General features: G+C 39.5%; 1 protein-coding gene across 2 annotated transcripts; it reads right to left on the bottom strand.

The window, feature by feature from the left end:
• Positions 1–587: 587 nt before the first annotated feature.
• Positions 588–20,884, bottom strand: LOC113537221 (hyccin 2). Of its 2 annotated transcripts, none has more exons than XM_026931622.3 (12): positions 19,419–20,884; positions 12,486–12,569; positions 12,248–12,305; positions 11,012–11,116; positions 9,298–9,477; positions 9,134–9,214; positions 8,163–8,278; positions 6,826–6,921; positions 6,397–6,513; positions 5,554–5,641; positions 5,160–5,310; positions 588–1,934 (listed from the first exon to the last, which is right to left on the bottom strand). In XM_026931622.3, exons 3-12 carry the CDS (start codon positions 12,296–12,298, stop codon positions 1,345–1,347), a joined length of 1,575 nt encoding a protein of 524 aa, XP_026787423.2. In that variant the 5' UTR covers positions 12,299–12,305; positions 12,486–12,569; positions 19,419–20,884; the 3' UTR covers positions 588–1,344. The 2 variants fall into 2 exon arrangements, with proteins under 2 accessions (XP_026787423.2, XP_026787418.2); XM_026931617.3 differs by having other exon boundaries at positions 12,473–12,569.
• Positions 20,885–20,899: the final 15 nt, after the last annotated feature.

A 20,899-nucleotide genomic window follows, 5' to 3' on the forward strand; every position in this document is an offset into this window, starting at 1 on the left:
GGCTGCAGTGAAAGCCTGGCAAAGCAGAATTAGAGTTTTGAGAACATGGGCTCCAGACTTCAGGCAGTCATTGACTGCAAAGGATCCAAGTATTAAAATTATGGTTATATTTACAATTATGTGACTTTGTCCAAATACCTTTGAGCCCCTGAAAATGGAAGTACTTTGAAAATGGCTGTAATTCCTAAATGGTAAATGCCATATTTTTGTGGAACCTCTTAAAATAAAGCTGAAATTCTACACTTCGATCAAATCTTGATTGTTTATTTCAAATCCATTGTGGTGGTGTATAAAGGCAAAATCACAAAAACTCTGTCATTGTCCACATACTTCCGGACCTGCCTATATATATATATATATATATATATATATATATATATATATATATATATTACAGCTCTTCACAAGGTACCAATCTCAGCAATTGACATATTTGCGGATATTTTATCAGATACACTCACCCAGCACATTATTAGGAACACCATACTAATACTTGATAGGACAGTTACAACAATGCCACAGTCGCTGAGATCACATTTTCCCCCATTCTGATGTTTCTGTCTTTAATGAATCATTTAAAAAATCAGTGATCGTCACAATGTATTTATTCACCATTGAACAGATAAATCTTCAATGCTGTACAAGCAATATAGAGATATTGTCACAGCATATAACTCTTCCTATCTTACAATATTCATTTACATAAATGTACACATTTTTGAGATATAAACTTGCTTCCAAGAATATAATCTATATCATTCATTACACAATGTAGCTTTTCCATGGATTCTTTGAGGCTCTGCACATTTCAGTTGCACTGGATAGATCAGTAGCACAGACAACACAAGCGGGCTCAGTCTATACCATTTGCAGCAGTGAAATTCAAGCAGCTTCTTTAATATCTCCTGGAGTCTCACACATTTGATTCTTTGGATCATGCATTGTCAGGCCACTCATCATTTAATGTGACATGTGATTGTCAATTCTTGAGACTATTGTTAAGATACAGCAGGATTTTGAAGTGGTATTCCTCTTTACATTTGTTATGGCACATTATATGCACCTCTGGATCACATGTCCACAAGGGAAAGTATGGTGCAAAACACTTATTTCTTCTGCAAAACTGCCAGTGCATAATGGTGTAATTGTAAATTATTCACTTTATGTACATAAACATGCACAATCACACACACGCACACACACATACACACTTTCTCATACGCACATATGCTACAACCATTTAACATATACAAAGACATGCTCATACACATGCACGATATTTCAGTCAACACACACACACACACAGACACACACACACACACACTAAGACACACAGAGATTTGTCTACACTTGTGATATAATCTGCATATTAAAACTGGAGGAGCGAGACTGTTTGGACAGAGGGCTTGCAGAGGAAAATGGACTTCCAGGCGAGAGCAGATCTTGGCTTCGTGATGCCCGCCTTAGTTGCATTTCCTGCAGGCTGATAGCTGACAAACAGTGAGCCCTATCTGCACTCAGGCTCCCAAATGACAAGCTATCTGTGGGCCCAGATGAGCCGTTGAAACCGGTGCAGTCCAGGGATTTACTGGAAGATGTGCTAGCAGTTCTGGCTGGAGGACCAGTGAATGGGGGCAGGTAATGCGGGTCTAGGAACCTCCTGGGCATGCTGGGGCTAGGGCTTCTGCTCCTCTCGGCAGTGCGGAGCGTGATAGCTGGAGGAGGCGACTGGTGGTGTTGGTGGTGTGTGCATAAAGCAGCTCTGGTCTCGACAGATTTGCTCTCTCTCTGCCACAATGCTGGATCCCGGGACAGACGCACTCCTGCAACCCGGTCCTTCTTCATACTGCTGGGCTGGCTACTGCTGGAGGCCCCGGAGGAAAAGCCCTCATCTGGGTCAAATGAGTCCTCACCACAGCTCCCACCATCTGCATCTTGAGCGCAGACAGTCAAAGAATAAGAAAGGTAAGAGACATTTAAACATATACTCCTTTAATATTTTAAACTTAATCTCGATCCATCATATCGGCAGCATATGTGTGAATACCGTGGACTGACTCATTGGAAAAACCTCTTGACCTGAAAGTCATTTATAATGGAAGCGTAAGTTGTTGGAAGCCATCAATAAATGTTACACTCTCTAACCACAAAGGTACTGACTGGGCACAAGGTGGGACATATTCACACCTAGGTGGCAATTTACAGTAGCCAGTCCACCTTTTTTTTGGAGAAAACAACAGAACCAGCAATGCTACCCGCTGCACCACCACGCTGCCTTGGAGCAATACAGTAAAAAGTAATTCCAGGTATACACTGTATGATATTAACCTTGTGAGATCACCAGTTGGGACACTATTTATGAAATATTATGATGTTGAAATATATTATGTTGTACAAGAGGTCATCCAAACGAATACTAAACCAACCCCTGATTGGATAACTCACATTAGCTAAAAAACTCATGTTAATCAATCAGGGATGACTTTATGTTAAAACGATTGTAGGTGTGTTTGCTTAGTGTTTACAGGGCATGAGAGAAAAGAAGAAAATTGTGTAATTATTACAAAACAACCAGCCACATTCTGCAGCCTTTTTTCTGAAAACTGGAAAATACATCGGAAAATTTCTCAGCAGTTACAATTCATGAGTTATAATTTAGCAGACTAATAGTCAATTCCACCTCAAACCATATACTCCTGTACTAAACTGTGTGTTATAAATAGTACCACTTTGGTATATTGTGTAGCGCCATGGTAAGAGACTGCAACCTGTGAATGCTTTGGAATGTGAAATAGTAAATGGTTTGCAGGAGCATTTCCATAAGAAATGTGGTATTCATGATGTCATTGTTGTCCTTTCAGCAGCTCATTGGTCCGCATGTTTTGATTTGGCACAGGTTTTATGCCGGATGCCCTTCCTCACGCAACTCTCTCATTTTATCCGGGCTTGGGAACGACACTGAGAGTACACTCCCACTGGCTGAGTTGGTTCCCTGCCTGAGAATCAAACCCGGGCTGTGGCAGTGAGAGCGAGGGATCCTGAGCCGTTAGACCACCAGGGACCCAGTTGTGGTATTCATGATAATCCAGTTAATTCAGAAAGATAGAACAATATCTTATGATAGTTCTTGTACACTTACAATATGAATCTTGATTGATAGGCTCCAAGTCATATAATTGCTGATGAGTTACTGCAATTACATCGCTTGAATTACGTATTTAAATTTAATGAAATTTGCAAAACACAGTTTCAAATTAATGACGGGGAGAAAAAAAAGTAATCCAAAACGAATCCACAAAATAAGACAAAAAAGACTAGCCATTCAATTAGTTCAACAAAAAATTGCATGCTATGAAAGGACAAACTGGCAGTCTGTGTTTATGGTAGCCGATAAACAACAATGACTGATTTAGTGCACACCATGCAAGAAGGTGCCCTTTAATTGTTTAGTCATTTTCAGCTCTGTGGGATTTATTGTGGACTTTTGTGGGGAAATTTCTAAAATATTCCAGAAAAAAATATGGTATTAAAACATACAGTATATACAGTACTGTGCAAAAGTCTTAGGCCCATGCAAAGAAATGCTGTAGAGCAACGATGCCTTCAAAAAATAATTAAATTAAATCTTTTTAGATAAAAAAAAAATACTATAAAGAGCAGTAAACAGTCATAAATGAAACAAAGTCAATATTTGGTGGGATGACCCTTTGCTTCAAAAAAAAAAAAAATAGTAGCCTCAGGTACAATTTGTGCAGTTTTATAAAGAAATGAGCTGTAAGTTTTACTGAGCATCTTGCAGAAGCAGCCACAGTTCTTCTGGAGACTTTGACTGTCACACTTATTACCCTTCTTATTTTTGCAGCAAAACCCAGCAGCCTTCATTATGTTTTTTTTTGTCTTAAAAGTGGTCTCTTGCGTAATATTCTGCTTTCTTTACTGACATTTTTCTGTAACATTTAATTTTGTGCTGGAAAACTAATGTTTGGAAATCTAATATGTTTTTGTACTGACTCGATAATGTAGAAGTCATAAAATAAAAATCTATAACAAAGTTTGTACTAAAAGAATCTAGGGTGCCTAAGACTTTTGCACAGTACTGTATATTTCTCATAAATGTTTACTGACTGCCCCAACAACTACCCTTAGACTTTCATTCTAAGTGAGATTTGAGTAAACAGTTTTTCTCTCCTCAGTATATTGAAAAATAATGAACTTTTCGTCTGTTAATCTCCCTTATGCTACCGATGTGGTAGATGGAGTTCAAAAACCACTGGAGAATTAGTAAGCCGGATCAACAGATGAATTACTTCTACAAGTCTGGGTAACATTCAGATTCTAGCACTGTGCATTACTACACGAGCTCTGGCTTGTCAAGCTAACTTTGGGTTTGACTCACATTTGGCATAATGGTTATCCCATTAAGCTGTCACTGTTCAACTTTTAAAGGTTACAAAATTAAGTAAGTTCCAAATTCAATTAACCTTAAAATATCGTTGAAATGTTGTTGATTGTTAGGTCATGTCAGTCTACGTCAGTCTCTTTGAAAAAGGAAACAAATTTATTATGCTTGCTTTGTGACAAACCTTCAGATAGCTTGATCAGCAACACATAAAGGGTATTTCAGTGATTTGGGATCCGTCTAAGGGTCGTACCAGTAAACACATTCTACATTCAATATAAATCAACAACTGGTAGAACTGGTAGTTTCTACTGGTTTCAGACTTCCTCAGCCCTGCCTACCCCCTCTCCTAGTTCGCTGGATGGTGCTCTTTGTCCACCCACGGGGCACCAGGCTGGGTGTTTTTTTCAGGGGAGAGGACTGACTTGGTGCAATGGAGGAATAGAAGTCGGCCGAGGTCGAGAAATCAAAACAGCCTGAGATGAAGACAGTGAGCGCTCGCTAAACAGAAAGGCAGATCTGCGACAGTAAAGTGACTGCCCTTGTCTGGCGACAAACTGAATTTATATACTTGGAAAACACACTACAGGCTTGTAATACATTGTAATACTATGATTTCATCAGACAAACAGAGAAAAAAAATTTAAATCAACAGAGAGACAAATACAAATAATGAACAGAATGAGATGAATATCAATGCAACCTTTTCCTGTTCTGTATTCACTGTCATATATGTAAATGTATGTGTGGGAGTTTGTACCCTCTCGTTTCCAGCGGAGTCTGCGGATGGATGCAGCAGTGATAGCCGTCTGAGAGACGCGTTTGTTTGTGGGCGTAACTTCAACCTCCAGAAGATTCCGTGCACCCTCTGGCGGTCGAGCTGGCAGGGAACATCTCATAGCATTTGCTACCTAAAACAAGTGCATATTCATAAGCTTTATTTTTAATATTCAGAAATATATACATAGCGTTCTTATGCTGTGAAAGGTTACAATGTTTGCAATATATTTTCATGTGCAGTTTGTGAAAAATCACACATGAACAAATTTATATTTTACTGCCATCATGTGGTCAGAAACATCAAACTCACTCAAAAGAGGATGATAAAACTATGTCATATTATTATTTACTAAAGGCAGAAAAAAAGCTGTTACTAGTATTGGCTTGGCATATAGCTCTAGTTGTGCTCTATACAAGATGTCCTCCAAAGCTTCTCTTCCGAGTTCCCATTGGCCATTGTAGCTGCAATAAAGGACACACACACAGCATTAGCACATTTTCTAAGTAATAAACATGCAAGAAATCAAACAATTCTGTGTTCTTTGACCTTGTTCACCCTCTAATTTTGAGCAGAAAATATGAGTAATATGAAAGGTCACTTATTGGCCTTGCTAGTCTGGTTCCACCACCTTTTCATGAAAAAGCACATTTCACATAATAGCTATATTATATTTCTTAATATGTCCAATGTATTTAGTGTATTGTTTGTGTGTGTGTTTTTTTTTACTGTAGTTTTCCCCACTTTTTGTTATATGAAGTCCTGTGTATAGTCTGGTCACGTATATTGCAGTGTGGTTCTAAAAGCACACGTCTATATCTACTAGGCTACTTGACTTATACCGCACATGTACAAGTACAGTACAGTGAAATATCCCAGCTCGTTAGGAAGCTGGGGTGAGAGAACAGAGTCAGCCAGAAGTCAGCCAGAAGTCAGCCAGTGTATACCCACAGAAGCCAGGGCCTGAACTCACAACCTTCTGATCAATTGCCCAAAGCCTTAAGTAGTAAGCCACAACTGCCCTGATTTAAACAAAGGCTATGCCCTGTTCAACTAGCAGCAATTATGAATAAGGAATGGTTTCTGAATAATTGAACCAAATAATAATAATAAAAATAATACAGTCTAGAGAGTTTTTCCTTCCTATTAAGGGAAGTGAAATGAACACTGCCAGAGGACAATACTAAAACCTTGGTAGAATACAGCTTATTAAACTCACATGGCATGATAAACTGCAGTCAGCATCTGCACCATGAACTCCGGATCCAGGCGCACGCGGTTGCATGATTCTTTCCACAACTTCTGCTGCTGACGTGGGTAGCCACATACACACAATCTGAGCACAAAAAACAGAACCAAAAGGAAGGCATCATGTCCGAGAGAAGGGCAAGTACAGGAACTACATAGTACCTAACTAAAACTATTTATTTAGGAAATAATTTATTATTTATTTATGCATAGAATCTTTAAGGTCTTGATTATTTATGCATATTTAAGGTAACTGTGGCCTTTGCTCATTAAACATAATCAATAGTCCATTAATTTATTCCCTGACAAGCCCTTTACTGCTAGCGAGAGACAGTCAGGAAATAGAAAAAAGAGGAAGATATAAATAATAAAAGATGATCAGGACAGTGGACAGTATTACCGCGAGCTCATTCTGCAGACTGATTGATGGGAGGATGCTGGCATGTAGACCACAGCAGAGTTGTAGCAGAGCATGAGGAAAGACAGCACTTCAAACCTACAACAGCACAGACACAACCCCATCCAAAAATTCCAAAAATTAAAAAAAAACTTTATTACTATGTCCCTAACTGAGGATTAGTCACTCTTCAGTTTACACGATAAGCTGTTTTATAGTCACCCATATTATATTACATATATTATTATATTGACCATATGATTTTGGGACACATTTAGCAGTTTCTAAAAGCTGCCTGATTTACTAGTAACCTATCTGAATGAAGTGAAAAGGATGCAAACCCACATTCTGGTCACACTGCATGCTGAATTGCATTCCCGATAATCTATATCTGGACTAAATAACAAAAAAAAAACAGAAGCCATTGTCCAACAACTAGAATTAGATGCAAACATTGTCAGTAGGGATGCTTGCATCACAAAAAAAAGTGTAGTTCTTCTTGTTACTAATTTGTATGCTTCAAATACACTTAAAATATATTTCAAATAGGGAGGACGTTATTGAAGAAAAACAATTCCAAACATTTGACCTTGCTGTGACCTTGATCCTGATCCAAATTCTAATCAGTTCCTCTGATGGTTAAAATGATAATTCCATATAAATCCCACAAACATTCAACCACTCATCATTCTTGAGATATCAAGCTAATGAGAATCTCAGAAGGATGGACGGATAGACTGACAGACCTAGTGGCAGAGGTATAAAAAGTTCATACAAAAGAAAAGTATGCAAAAAAAGTATAGGCAAATGCCAAATAGGTCTATAATTTGACAAAACCTTTTTATTTTAATTCTCAATCATCATCCCAGCAGAAAGCAAAGTAATTATGATTTGTGAACTTCTTTGACCAGGAGGTACTGAGTACTGACGTCAATGTTAGAGCAGTGAAAAATAAGAAACCTGTGAGACCCAAATTCAATTAAAAAAACTGAAAGATGTGCTGTGGGAGGAAAATGGTCAGATATAGACTATGGAAAAAATGAAAAGTTGGTCTAAAAAAGCTGGCTATAAAAACCGTCTATAAAATGAGTAAATTGTTAAAATTATAGTCACACACCTGCCGTTTTATTATTGGGGCTGATTCACAAAATATTTCGCTCCTTACATTTTTAAAAAAAAATGTTTCTTATTTCAAGCTTTATATACAGTAAGACGGGGTGTGTGGTGTGCGTAGGGTCTGAAACATTCAGGAAAATATGATCTCTAGCACCAGCAAGCCTTTTTACATACAGGGCAGTTTGAATTAAATGAAAATATATATATAAAATTCAACAAGATACCTGTTTTGAGAAGTAAAAGTCTCTCTCTGGGGCAGCAGGCCACTGTATACCACTCTGATCAGGTCATGTTGGCTAAGCGCTCCCTCTGTCAGAGCCATGGAGCCCAGACTGGAGGGCTACAACAGATACACAGCACATACTACATAATATAAAGGACATGACAGGAATGCCTATGTTTTAACTAAGATCCATGTGTAGAGGTGAATAGCAAAATAGATCAGGTCACCACAGAGACAGCAATGGCATACTGAGCAACACCTTTAGTGACATCACACGTGTTATATTCAATTCAGTTTTATTTGTATGGCGCTTTCACCAACAGACACTGTCACAGCATAGCTTTACAGATACAAACCATACTGAAATAAGAAATGACACTACAAAGAAACCTCAAGTGTTTATATTCTTTTGCTTTTAGTTTCACACTTTGTCAGATCTCATCACTTTGTGTTACTGATTTTTTTTTAGACCATTACATCAGACATTGATGCTGATGTTGAGTTTTGAACATTTGAGCACTTAGAATGGTCACTTCTCCGTGTCATTATTAGCTCAACTGCTTACAATGGTATTCTGAAAATGCTTAAGGGTAAAGTTTATAGGAGGCTAACTATGCTGAGTACATCAGCCTGAAACCAAATGAGTCAAAGTGGAAGCTCAAAGGTTTTCAGAAAGTATATGAAAGAAAATGATTCTCTACATAATTAAGAGATAAGGTCACGGAAAGCATGCTTAATCTTTGTAAAGGCATTGTGACTTTTCAACCTTGTAAAGGCAATGTTCTTTCATCATTGCCATATGCTTAATTACAAGCACTGATGTATTAATTCTGTATTAATGTAGTACTCACAATGCCTCAATGGACATGTTCACTTGCAGAGCTCATCCTTTTTAGTATTAAAGCATTTTAATTGTAAGATTTAAAATACACATACTTCACATCTTCACAATACAATGGTGTGATGTCTGACCTCATGGTATATGGAAGGCTTAGAGAGAGAGGGTATGGTGAAGGACAAAAGCTTGCTGTTTCCCTTACTGTCCACAATCTCCTACAAAAATAAAAGAGGAGAAGATGAGAAGTCAGTTGGGGATCATTTGAGCCTTTCACAGACACGTGCTTTAGTTGTCTCACCAGGTTATAAATTCCCAGCAATAGAGCCTCTACACAGCCGTTGCGGTGGCGCTCTCTGCTGGCAGTGTGGTGTAGGTACACCCAGATCAGCTCCGGCAGGAACTGCAGTGTGAAGCGGCGTAGTCCCACCTCTGTGCTCCGGTACAGTTCAAACAGCTGATGACACACTGGAGCCAAAAGCTGTCGAGAAATGCACACTATTGAACAAACACCATAAGAATTTTAGGAACTAGTATTAAAGCAGATGAATTTTCCCCCTGATTTTCTCCCTAATTTGGTCTTGTCCAATTTGCATCCACTAGTTTGGTCTTCCTCATCATATAACAGCTATCAACCCTAGAGGGTGAAGGATATCACATGCTTCCTCTGCGACACGTGCACCCAGCCACCTGCATCTTTTCGAACTGCTGCTCATGCTGCATCACAGGGGCTGCATAACACACTCAGAGGAAACCGCTATCCGCCCACTTCTGCATGCATAACCTCATAGATGCCAATGATTGGCTAGTTTCACTGTGACTGAGAGGGGAGAGAGAGTTTGCCACCCCTCCCACCAAGAGAGCATGGCCAGTTTTGCTCTCTTGGACTCCTGGCCATGGGTTGTTGAAACTGATGCATTTAATAAATGCATCTCACATAGCACACTATGCACCATTGTGTTACTATATACTGTATACTGTACACTATGCACTAGCAGCTTAATCAAACACAGACATTTTGCGCTTAAAGGAAATGACAACACACAATACACAATACAGCACAATACATTGTGCCATTAAATAAACCAACACAAACTTCCATAGAAATAACCACCAAATAAAAAATGCAAAAAATGGCCATTTTAAACTATTTGCTTTTAATTTGCATCCACAGTGTAGCTGCGTTCTTGTTCAGTTCAATGGATCTTCAGCAAAATCCAAAGTTCCAGTAGAAGAGAGATTTTGAAATGTTGCCCTCTCTGGTGGAAAAATGCAATTACAAGCTGCTTGCTGAAGAACATAAGATGGTTCACTAGTATGCTAACAAATTTGACTGCCAATAAGTTAAGCCTTACCAGTATATAGTTAAAACTCCATCATGGCCAGATCAATTTTGATCTTATTTGATTATATTGGACTCAGTCACTCTGTCACTGTCTTACTCTTTCTCAGCCCCCCTCCCCTGATTGGCTGTTGTTCTTGCTTGTCACCTTGTAGTCAGACTTCTTTCATACCTAAAGCTAGGGAATGATGACAGTTGATATGTCTGAGCTGGTGTATGATGTATGTGTTCACATTTTCCACCAATTCCGACACCCTTGACACGACACTGATTGTGAATTACTATTATTACGGTATTGTTGGGGCGACTCACAGAGTATTCTTCATCCCCTGACTTGAATATTTGCTAAATATTACAGTATTTTTAATGTGCAATATGAGTCTTTTTACTAAGAATGTGCCATAACTCAAATTCCTTCCACATTTCACTTTGCACTAGTCATGGTATTAGTTTGTTTAATAATTGTAATACTAAAGTACTAGTTAGGTATTGGTTAGATTTGTATAGTCATATTTTATGATGGAATTAATATTGAATGTTAGAGTACTAATTTGCCAAGTCCAGTGGACCTGTACATTTGGTGAATAAAATTTCTGATTGTAAGTTACTGCTGAACAAATTAAGCAAAACAGTAGAAGGTTATATCCCACAACCTGGTTATCAGGAGATTTACCTCACTGCTGGGCCGCTCCTGTATGACAGCATATAGTGCAGGCACCAGACCTTTCTTCAGACGCAGGCAGCAAGTATAGCCAGGGATCAGATCATCAGGTAACGTCTATGGAGGAAAAGGGAACCGAATAAAGAAAACATGCTGATGCCTCCAGACAGGTGTATTGCTTCAGACAATTAAGCAAGTAACATACTACGGCTCATGATCGCAAGAGGAAATGATCTAAGTGACTGTGAAAGAGGGTTCATTTTTGTGGTACAGACAGCAGGAGCTTCAGTCACAAAGACTGCTCAACTGGCTTTGTTTCAACTGATACTGTGCATAAAGTGATATCCACATTTAGATACTATGGTAAAGACATCAGTAAATAGGACTGGGAAAAAAATGTGGCTGAATGCACACATTCGACAACCCAGATGCTTGTGTAATATTAGTGTAATATGCAAGGAAAAACAGAAGAGCAACTCTTCTGCAGATGACAGATATACATCATCACAGACCATCATATACCAACTATAGATTGATGATATTATAGGAAGTTGCAGTGCATAAAACCTCTCATTATTATCATATCCTTCGCCATATTCTAGACAACAAGAGAATGGTACAGGCCTGAATGCTTTGACCCCTACAGTGAGTAGGTCCACTGTCTCTTTGCTGCAATACTTTGGATGGAAGGGTTACTGCAAATCAATACAAAGTTTTTCTGTCTGATCACATTTTTGACTTTGATGAACTATTTCTAAACTGATGGGAGTGGTCACTTCCAGGATGACCACGCCCCATCCACAGAACACAAGGGCTCACTGAATAATTTAATGAGTATGACAATTATGTAAATCATACGCTATGGCCTTCGCAGTGCCTAGATCTCAGTCCTTTTGGAATTTTTGGACAGACGTTTTAGCCCACTCCACCACCATCATCAAAACAGCAATTAAGGAGAAGATGTTTTAAATGAATACAGTTGCTTTCCAGAGAAACACCTTACTAAAACACTGTATGTTAGTATTATGTATTTTTTCCCCCTAATGTAATCAAAATCTGAATGCAATTTTCAAAGGAATTTTGCCCTAGGATGTATACAGTTGAGCATACATTATGTAATAAGTTTTATATAAATAAGTTACATTTTATTCATTATGAACATTGATATTCTTCACTGTTCTACCCATAATTAGTTGTTAGTGTTGTGTTTGGCCTGTGCTGTAATGAAGACCACAGGCATGTTCTCACCTTGAATTCTGAGAGCCATTCCTCCACCACTCCACGCTCTGGACAGAGCATGGCCCACCTTAAACAAAGAGGTGCAAACATTAACAGAAATAAAACATGAAACGTTGCTCAAAGAAATGTTACTCCTAGAGCTTGTAGTAATAATGAACTGAGAAAATATTAGAGGTAGAGAGACTGAAGCACATCATTTCATTTCAAGAAACATTCAAGAAGGTCAGACCTCACCTCACTCACTCACGTTTCAGACGCGTAAAGGAAGGAAGGTCATACTCTGATTCTTCATCATGATGTCTGCTGATCTATCGATTGTTGATCAAACAATCTGAGAAGAAACATCAGAGAGAAATGCTGCTCAAACTTCATCATGCCCTGAACTGATAGGATCACAGTAACTAGTTATTCTTGGTGTGTGTCATGGGTATGTTTGTGTGTTTAACATTAGCCACAGACTGAGGCTGAAATTATATGAGGAAATGCCCACAGTATTCCCATGAGTGGTTTAAAGTATCAACTCCTATTTAAAAGATCTCATAAAACAATATGATATGCAAAAACATTTTTGATAATTGGGCTGAAAAAAATCTTGCTTTTTTCAACATATTCAGTTCCAAACAGTCTGAATCTAGCCTTAGATGACCCCTGGGTAACCTTCTAAAAACGAATGTGGGTTATGAGTGTGTTTATATATTAAAAACACCATTTGGTCAAACAATTTTTCTAACATACAGTAAAGTACAGAATTATTGGCACCCTTCAATAGAATGAGCAAAAATGACTGTATAAGACTGTACATAAAAATCAAATTTTCCACTTAAAAAAGTAGACAAAAATACTTCACTCTCCTCTCAGTGTCTGGAACAAATCCAGTTTGATCAGAGTAAATTAAAGAAGCAATATAACTACCCGGCTGGGTGGCTAAAACCTATACAATCACTTTTTGATCACAGCTGAGTAAACTTTATGGACTGGAACTAGAAGACTTTGAGGGAGTGTCCTAATTTCAGTTGAGTGATTTATCATCCTAAGCATCTAAGCATTCAATAATATCAGAGTGAGCTTTATAAAACTCCACACCAAAGGCATCAGGACCCATGGCTTACCCACTGAGGAAGGACTCAATTTCCTTAAGGGTGAACTCTTTGTCTAGCTCCTGCCTTGCAGCATAATTTTTTTTTTTTTTAAACAGCATCAAGAATTGTATTAATTGCAGAACTAGATAATATAGCATAATGAGAGGTATGTTCCTGGACTTCCTGCAGGAGTCAGACTTAATCCAGAGAAAGACGGTTATGGAATATAACAGCAGGAATATTTTCCCTATGGGTAGTGTTAACTCCTCATGTGGCAGATCAGTAAGCTGGACTCCATTCAGTTCCATAGGCATGCTCTGAGGCATAACAAAAATGTGAAGTTGATGACTATCGGAGTAGCACCTAGGAAGATTTATTTTAGAAAGATCTTTGAGTTCTAGTTCCCAGCAAAGGAGGAGGCAGGAACCAAGTGAACTTAATAGCAATGTTTAATCATGAATAACATAAACACAAAACACGGGTGCATCTTTCTCTCTCCCCCTCAGCATTTCCAGCCACTCCTTTATCCCTCTCTCCCACTGATTAGCCAGCTCAGTGCAAGGCGTGTGTCCTCACAGCCTGGCCCCTCCCTCCTGCTCGTCACACTCCTCTGCAGGCAGATTCAGGCCTCTGGCCTGACGTACACCCCCTTCCCCCCTCTTGGGAGAAGTGGTGCTGCCCTTCTGGCTATGTCCTTTGGCCGGCTGGCCCCACATCCTGCGATCAAGAGGAGAGACGAGAGGAGGAAGAGGGGAGAGAGAAGGAGGGAGCAGTAGAGACAGTAAGAGGGAGAGAGAGAGGAGAGAGAAAAAAGAAAAAAGCGGTTCCCTGGTCCCCAGACACGCTGTCATCTGGTCCTCGGCCAGCCGGGAAGTGATCTCCACGACGCCGGGAGCTGGGCCTCCTGGCAGACGGCTACGGCTCCTCCCGTTTTCAGGCGGACGGCAGCCGCAGCTCCTCCCATTTTCAGTCAGCCACCAGTGACTCCTTCCCTTTTCAGTCGGCATTAGTCAACTCAGTGCCAGGCGTGCGTCCTCACAGCCTGGCACCTCCCTCCTGCTCGTCCCACTATTCTTACAGTACAGCATTTGGGAGTAGTATGTAATCCTTGCTCTGCTTCTTGTCCCACAGTTCCGTATATGGAATCAGATATTGGCTGGCGAGCATTCAATATATGTTTGACATTTTACATCATCATATCAGACAGTGCGCTGTTAATAGTGAAGGATGTATGATTTACAGTGCAAGTGTGAGCCAAGAATCAACTACTGAGAATCTGTCTTGTTCTGTGACAGCCACAACTCACTGGCTGTGTTGCTGGAGAGGTCAGTCTTCAGGCGGGAGATAAATTTGATGGAACATTCCCTTTATGTCCCCACTGGATACCGCCTGAAGTGTAACAGAACTCCATGAAAGGAGGGGCTCAAAGCCTGGAAGTAGGAACTTACTGAGCCATTGGCCCAAGAACTGGAATAAGCAGTCAATTACTGTACAGTACATGTTGTTGTGTTGTACCAAATAATGTGGTATGTAACATATCTCCTTTGCTCCCTCCTCTGATTCTGGGGTCAAGCTAATGCCAGATTTCACAAGTCTCTGCACTTCCATCTTATGTGCAGCAGGTAGTCAGTCCAGGGTCCTTAGTTAACTTTGCTTCTGTGCTGTGTAGCTTCATCATTACAGCTGCTTTAACTGAAAGTTGTCCTTAATATGGCGTAGAGGGGAAACGTAATGTGATACAAATGTAATAGTCAGCAGCAGCTATATTTTCTGTGATCTCAATCTACTGACTAGTTTCTTTTAGCTCTTTGATGACTTACCTCCAGCTGAACTAACAGGGTGTTAGTTGGTAACGGTAGAGACCCACTATATGTTTATGTCATTTCAGTTAGAAAATACTACTGAGCTCACACACCTCCATGTTTCATGAACTCTTCATCTCACTGTTAGCTATCTTTCCCCAAAATACTTCATAACAGCACACGGATATAGCATTTTTTCACACATATCACGATGCGACAAAATGACAGAGATATGAAAATATAAATAGAGACAGTCTATTATGCCATGCCCACTAGTTGGCTGTACTCTGACAATGCAGATTTAACAATAGCAAAATTAGCCAAAGGTCAAAGGATTAGAGGAGAGGTGTGTATTGGGACCGAGACAAAAAGTTACAGGAGTGGGAGGTATTTACTTTCACGTGGGAAGGAAAAGGTGGTGACATGAAACTCACAGGAAAAAAATGGCTACGTTCATCTACATAGGAACATACTGGGTGCTCTCACAGAAGTGCATGACAGCATTCGTTCAATCATCCTTAAGAACTCCTTTATCCTGGTTAACACTGCTGTCGTCGAAATGACTAATTTGTTTATATTCTGTCAAACAGCCCACTAGGTTCATTAGAAAATATAATGATCAGGTTCAAATGAAACTAATAACTGCAGATGTAGAAGAGATTGGACAGAATTCCTTCAGGAGTGGGCAGGTGTGGGATTTAAAAAACACCCACAGACTTCTAGATTAGAGTGCTATAGTTTTGTCTTGAATCCACTTCCTCATCTCCTCAGTAAGATATGAATGGTAAAGAGGACGTGTGACGTAGCAGGGGGCTTTTATAGGCTACACACGAGGTCACAGTCAAAAGGGGACAAGCTTGCTACGAGTACTCAGCAAGAAAATGAGCAAAGCAGAAAGCTCTACTAGTTCCAAAGGAGCCCGGCCCTGGCAGCTCTCCACTCAGTCACAGAACCACAGTTAAATATGTAACCGTTGGAATTTATAACCATCAATCAAGTCAATGCTTATTCATAAGAAATGATTGAAGTACACCATAGTGAGCCTAATAATTGATTTCACCAGCAATCACTTGATTGCTGTTTTTTTTATGTGAAAGCAGGTGATACTTGAAACAAATGAATCAGGGAGGAAGCCTTTGCAGAGTCTAACAGAGGGGAAAATGTGCAGTGATATTGCCATATGTTGTGTTATTTTGGATAAATGTAAGGGACTACTTTAATGTAAATTCTAGGCATATTTTTGTTCCCAGTCCACCCCTGGCAATGGGTGTTCATTCATGAGTTTCCAGACCAAGATATCTACCTATCACTATCGATATTCAGTTACCATTGAATTTCTGTTCAATAGGGCAGTTATTATTTGATGTAACACATGGTATGCGCGTTATTTGCAATTTGATGCAATACATGATTGCACCATTAAAGTGGCACCAGCAACAGTTTAAGACTGTTGTGGTCCCCTAGACTAACAATAAGTTCTTATAGGTTTGGGAGCTGTCTTAATATACACTTAAAAGTCCATCTCAGACTACAAAAATGTGTGTTTAGCAAGAAGCAGGAGTTAATCCTAGGAGTAACGACTTGAAATATGACAGTACACTGTTGCAAATCAATCAACCACAGCCAACAGAAGTGCATAAGTAGTAGACTATACTCAATGAATAATCACACTGATGCTGAATTCTGTCATCCATTTACAGCTAGTCTATATTATTTTAGGGACTACATTTGAGATTTAGCCAGTTTAAACGATGAGATTTAATTGTTTGTTTTTATTTTATTTTTATTTTATTTTATTCAAACCCAAATTCCACTAGTCCCAAATACAAAGCCTATAGCTGAGTTGTTGAAAAAAGAAAAGACAGTATAAAGAAAGTGTAAATTTGGTTTCAATCTGATTAGTCAGAATGATTGTACTATCACAATGCTGGATGCAGACAATAATAATAAAAAAAAAATCACAAGAAGCCACAAACAAATACAATACTCAGTTACTTGCGTGTGTAACAGCTGGCTGTATTAAAATCCATTCATACTGGTTTTGCCAGAGGTGGCGGGGGACTCGTTGGCTGAAATTGTTCATTCTATGATTTTTAAACTGCAGCAGAGCTATCATAGGTTGGCCTTTTGAAACTAACAGCTAATGCCAAAAATACTGTATGTTATGATAACAACTTTGAGGTAATTGGCTCAGAAGAGAAGAACACAATAACTGAAATGTGTATTTACTCGTATTTACAATACACATTACATCATGCTGTTTTACTCTTCAGATCAATTGAACAGCGCAGCCAAGTGACCACAAGTAGCTCATCCAAAATTATGCCTTAACCAGCTGTGATTGTGTTGTTTCTTGAGACACTTCTAAAGCACTCCTAAATACTCGCCTAAATAATTAAATCATTTTGGTAATGCTCTTATTCTTGGTCTAAGTGTAGTACAGTATTTTCTGATTTCTATTCTTTGATTTCTATTCTTTTTTGGCACTTCAGATCAAAATTTTATTTAGGGCCACATTATACATACTGGCAGTGAACCTGACAAACACTCATTGGAATTTCAGTTGGCACTATGCACAATATCAGCATGTTTGTGGGGACTGCATTAAGCAAAAATCTCCATACCACTGGAGATACTCCATACCATCCTTAAAGTACAGTGACACAAAATCTGATTGCCTCTGCCAGCAGGTTATAACTTAGTAAAGCTTGATTCCTAATTCTAAAGGTATTGACAACAAACATACATCCAGTCAACATAGAAATAGTTTCAGAAACACAAAACAAGTGTTTTTTGCAATGGCCATTTCAGTCTTCAGATCTGAAACCTTTTTTTATGTTTAAGCTCAATAGATAACTTACTGCATGTTTTATTCTTTTTATTTTATTTTATTTTATTGTGTTATTCTTTTTTTTTAAATTCTTTTTTGACTGTACTTACTACACTGGTAAGACCTCAGATTAGCTGGAATATGCATAATCACTATTTAATTTTCAGTGATATTTAGTTAAAAAATTAATCCAATTGCATTTGGGCCCAAAAATATTGCCACTACTTCCAAAACACTTCTTATAAAATTACATATGAATAACTCTATATTGAGTACTTCAGAGTTGAGGCCCTAATTTATCAACTAAAGGCAAAACTGAGGGTTAAAAAAAAAAAAACAGGGCATTTTTCGTTGTGATTCTAATTGGCTGAAGATCCTGCTCTGTAACCCCCTCCAACTTGATAAGAAGCTTACGAGCTTCTGTGCCAGATAATTAAGTGTATACAGTCCCTTAAATGGGGACTCAGCACAAGGCCTAAAATAGACATAGCTAAAAAGAGCTCAGTGGGAAGAGACGGATGAAAGAATGAACTGTAGAAAGATCCATGAAGTGAACTGGAATGAATCAATATGCTGTTATCTGACAAAAGTAGCAGCAGACAGGTCAGTACACAACATCCACTGTGTCGTGAAGTAATGCCCATGCACACACACACACACACACACACACACACACACACACACACGACCTCAACACATTTTATTGTAATGTTAAAATACAAACATGGTGATTCAAATGTTGTTATTAAATTTAAATGCACATGCACGTGCTTGCACACACTAATAATCAGATGATGTGGAATGCATGTACGAGTATGTTTCACAAACACTGTGTTACATTGTGTTGAATTAAACAGCAAGGTGCTTCTAATCGCACAATCTCGTTAAGCCCTAATGTGGCTTGGGATCAGCAGGCGTCTGTACCGCACTATGTGCAGTGAAGTCCTTGGTGCTGATGCAGTTGTTTAGGTAGGAAGCTCCTTGTGTACTCTAACAGACAAACTGGTGGACAAACAGGATGCATATGGAGCAGAAGAGTGTGACAGAACATTCTGTTCTCACAGTAACATTTGACCACAGATGAAGCCATACTGATCTTCTCAGTGTCTCAGTATCTATCTCTCTGTCTCAGAGGGTCTGCAGTGTGGACGCCTGCAGCCTCACGTGTGTGTGTGAGTAAACACAGCACTGTGGTCATCTCTGTACACACTGCTCCATCAGGAAAGCTCAGGCTCAGGACAAAAGCCTGACTTTGACATGCTTTAATCTCAGTAGGATGTGATGTTCACGCTACAGGTCGCTGCGTTATCGTGATAACGTTATTGTTACGCGCCCAAAATAGAAACAACTAGAAGCTACTTATTTCTAATTATTATTTATTTATTTTTTACTTCTGTAAATCACGTCATCCACGTTTCCCAAGACGCACACATGCCCTTACATACTGCAGTCGAATGATTTATACATACCGGTGGGATGCTGCAGGGGAAGCGCAGAGGAAGAGGGCAGGATTGTGAGGTTGGTTTTAGGAGCTCGCGGTGCACCGGCCCAGTCTGCAGTGCGCAGCCGCTCCGCAGCCTCCTCACGCAAATCCCGCGCACGAGCTCGGCACACGCAGCCACGCACAACATTACTGAGCACGCGACACTGCAAGGCCCTTTACTACTGCGAGCGCATCAGTGTCACGACATGACAATCACCTGCTGGTGACATCTCTCTGAACCCCGTCTCCTTTGCAGCCTCGCAGCTGATCAGTGATGGTCGACTCCAGAAAGAACCGGATCTTCAAGGAGTCTGAAAGAATCGATTCCTAAGCACTAACAAATATCTATATTTAATTTTAAATTTTTCAAATTTAACTCAGCATGTAAGCCAGTGTGGGTTACTGTAAAAGTAGAATCTGTAGCCAACACAATGTTTCTGGATGCTTACTCTGAGTCAACAAATCACATACCTCGATTCATTTAAATGGAATTTGCTCGAAAGAATCGATTCAGTGAAGTGAATCCCGTCACCTCAGCCTCGGTGCGCACTGCGCTGCTATTGGTCAGCCGGGAAGTTAGTGCGACTTGATTGGACAGGTCTCTCCCGCGCCTAGGTCCCAATCCCAAACAGCTACTCATGCTCATACTCATACTCATATCTCTGTGTCTCAAATCACACACTTATGCACTTTTTTTTGGCAATTTTTACGTATACATAGAGCTAGAGCCATAAGCAGGATCACAATTTTAGTGAGATCCACACTGCAGAAATGTGACCCACGTCATATTTAATAGATTACAATGCAGCATGTGCACTACACCAATAGCTAATTTCTAATGTTATCTTGTTATTTTTCCATTCTTTAGATTTTGCATTTTATAAACCACCAACTATCTTCAGAAATATTCACATTTACGCACATAATATCATTGCTATGTCAAATGTTAGCCTATAATATGCTTGTTTGTGAACACCTGCCCATATGTGCTTTTTGAACATAACCTCCACTCTTCTGGGAAGGCTTTCCACTAGAGTTTGGAGCGTGGCTGTGGGGATTTGTGTTCATTCAGCTACAAGAGCATTAGTGAGATCAGGCACTGATGTTGGGTAAGGAGTCTCCAGTTCCAGTTCATCCCAAAGGTGTTCAGTGGGGTTGAGGTCAGGGCTCTGTGCAGGACACTCGAGTTCTTCCACTCCAACCTTCACACACCACGTGTTCATGGAGCTCGCTTTGTGCACAGGGGCATTGTCATGCTGGAACAGGTTTGAGCCTCTTAGTTCCAGTGAAGGGAAATTGTAATGCTACAGTGTACAGAGACATTTTATACAATTGTGTGCATCTACCTTTGTGGTAACAGTTTGGGGAAGAACCACATATGGATGTGATGGTCAGGTGTCCACATACCTTCGGAAATATGGTTCTGTGGGCCCCCAGAATTGCCAACACCTTTCACCTAACTAGACA

The sequence above is a fragment of the Pangasianodon hypophthalmus genome, chromosome 11 (genome assembly GCF_027358585.1).
Source record: "Pangasianodon hypophthalmus isolate fPanHyp1 chromosome 11, fPanHyp1.pri, whole genome shotgun sequence".
NCBI classification, from domain to species: Eukaryota; Metazoa; Chordata; class Actinopteri; order Siluriformes; family Pangasiidae; genus Pangasianodon; species Pangasianodon hypophthalmus.

Excerpts from the sequence above, each read along its gene's own strand:
- LOC113537221 (XM_026931622.3), bottom strand. The coding sequence starts at position 12,298 with ATGCTCTGTCCAGAGCGTGGAGTGGTGGAGGAATGGCTCTCAGAATTC. Across the intron at positions 9,215-9,297 it reads TGCTGGGAATTTATAACCTG|GAGATTGTGGACAGTAAGGG; the intron begins GTGAGACAACTA and ends TTATTTTTGTAG. Across the intron at positions 6,922-8,162 it reads ACTTTTACTTCTCAAAACAG|GTTTGAAGTGCTGTCTTTCC; the intron begins GTATCTTGTTGA and ends GTGCTGTTGTAG.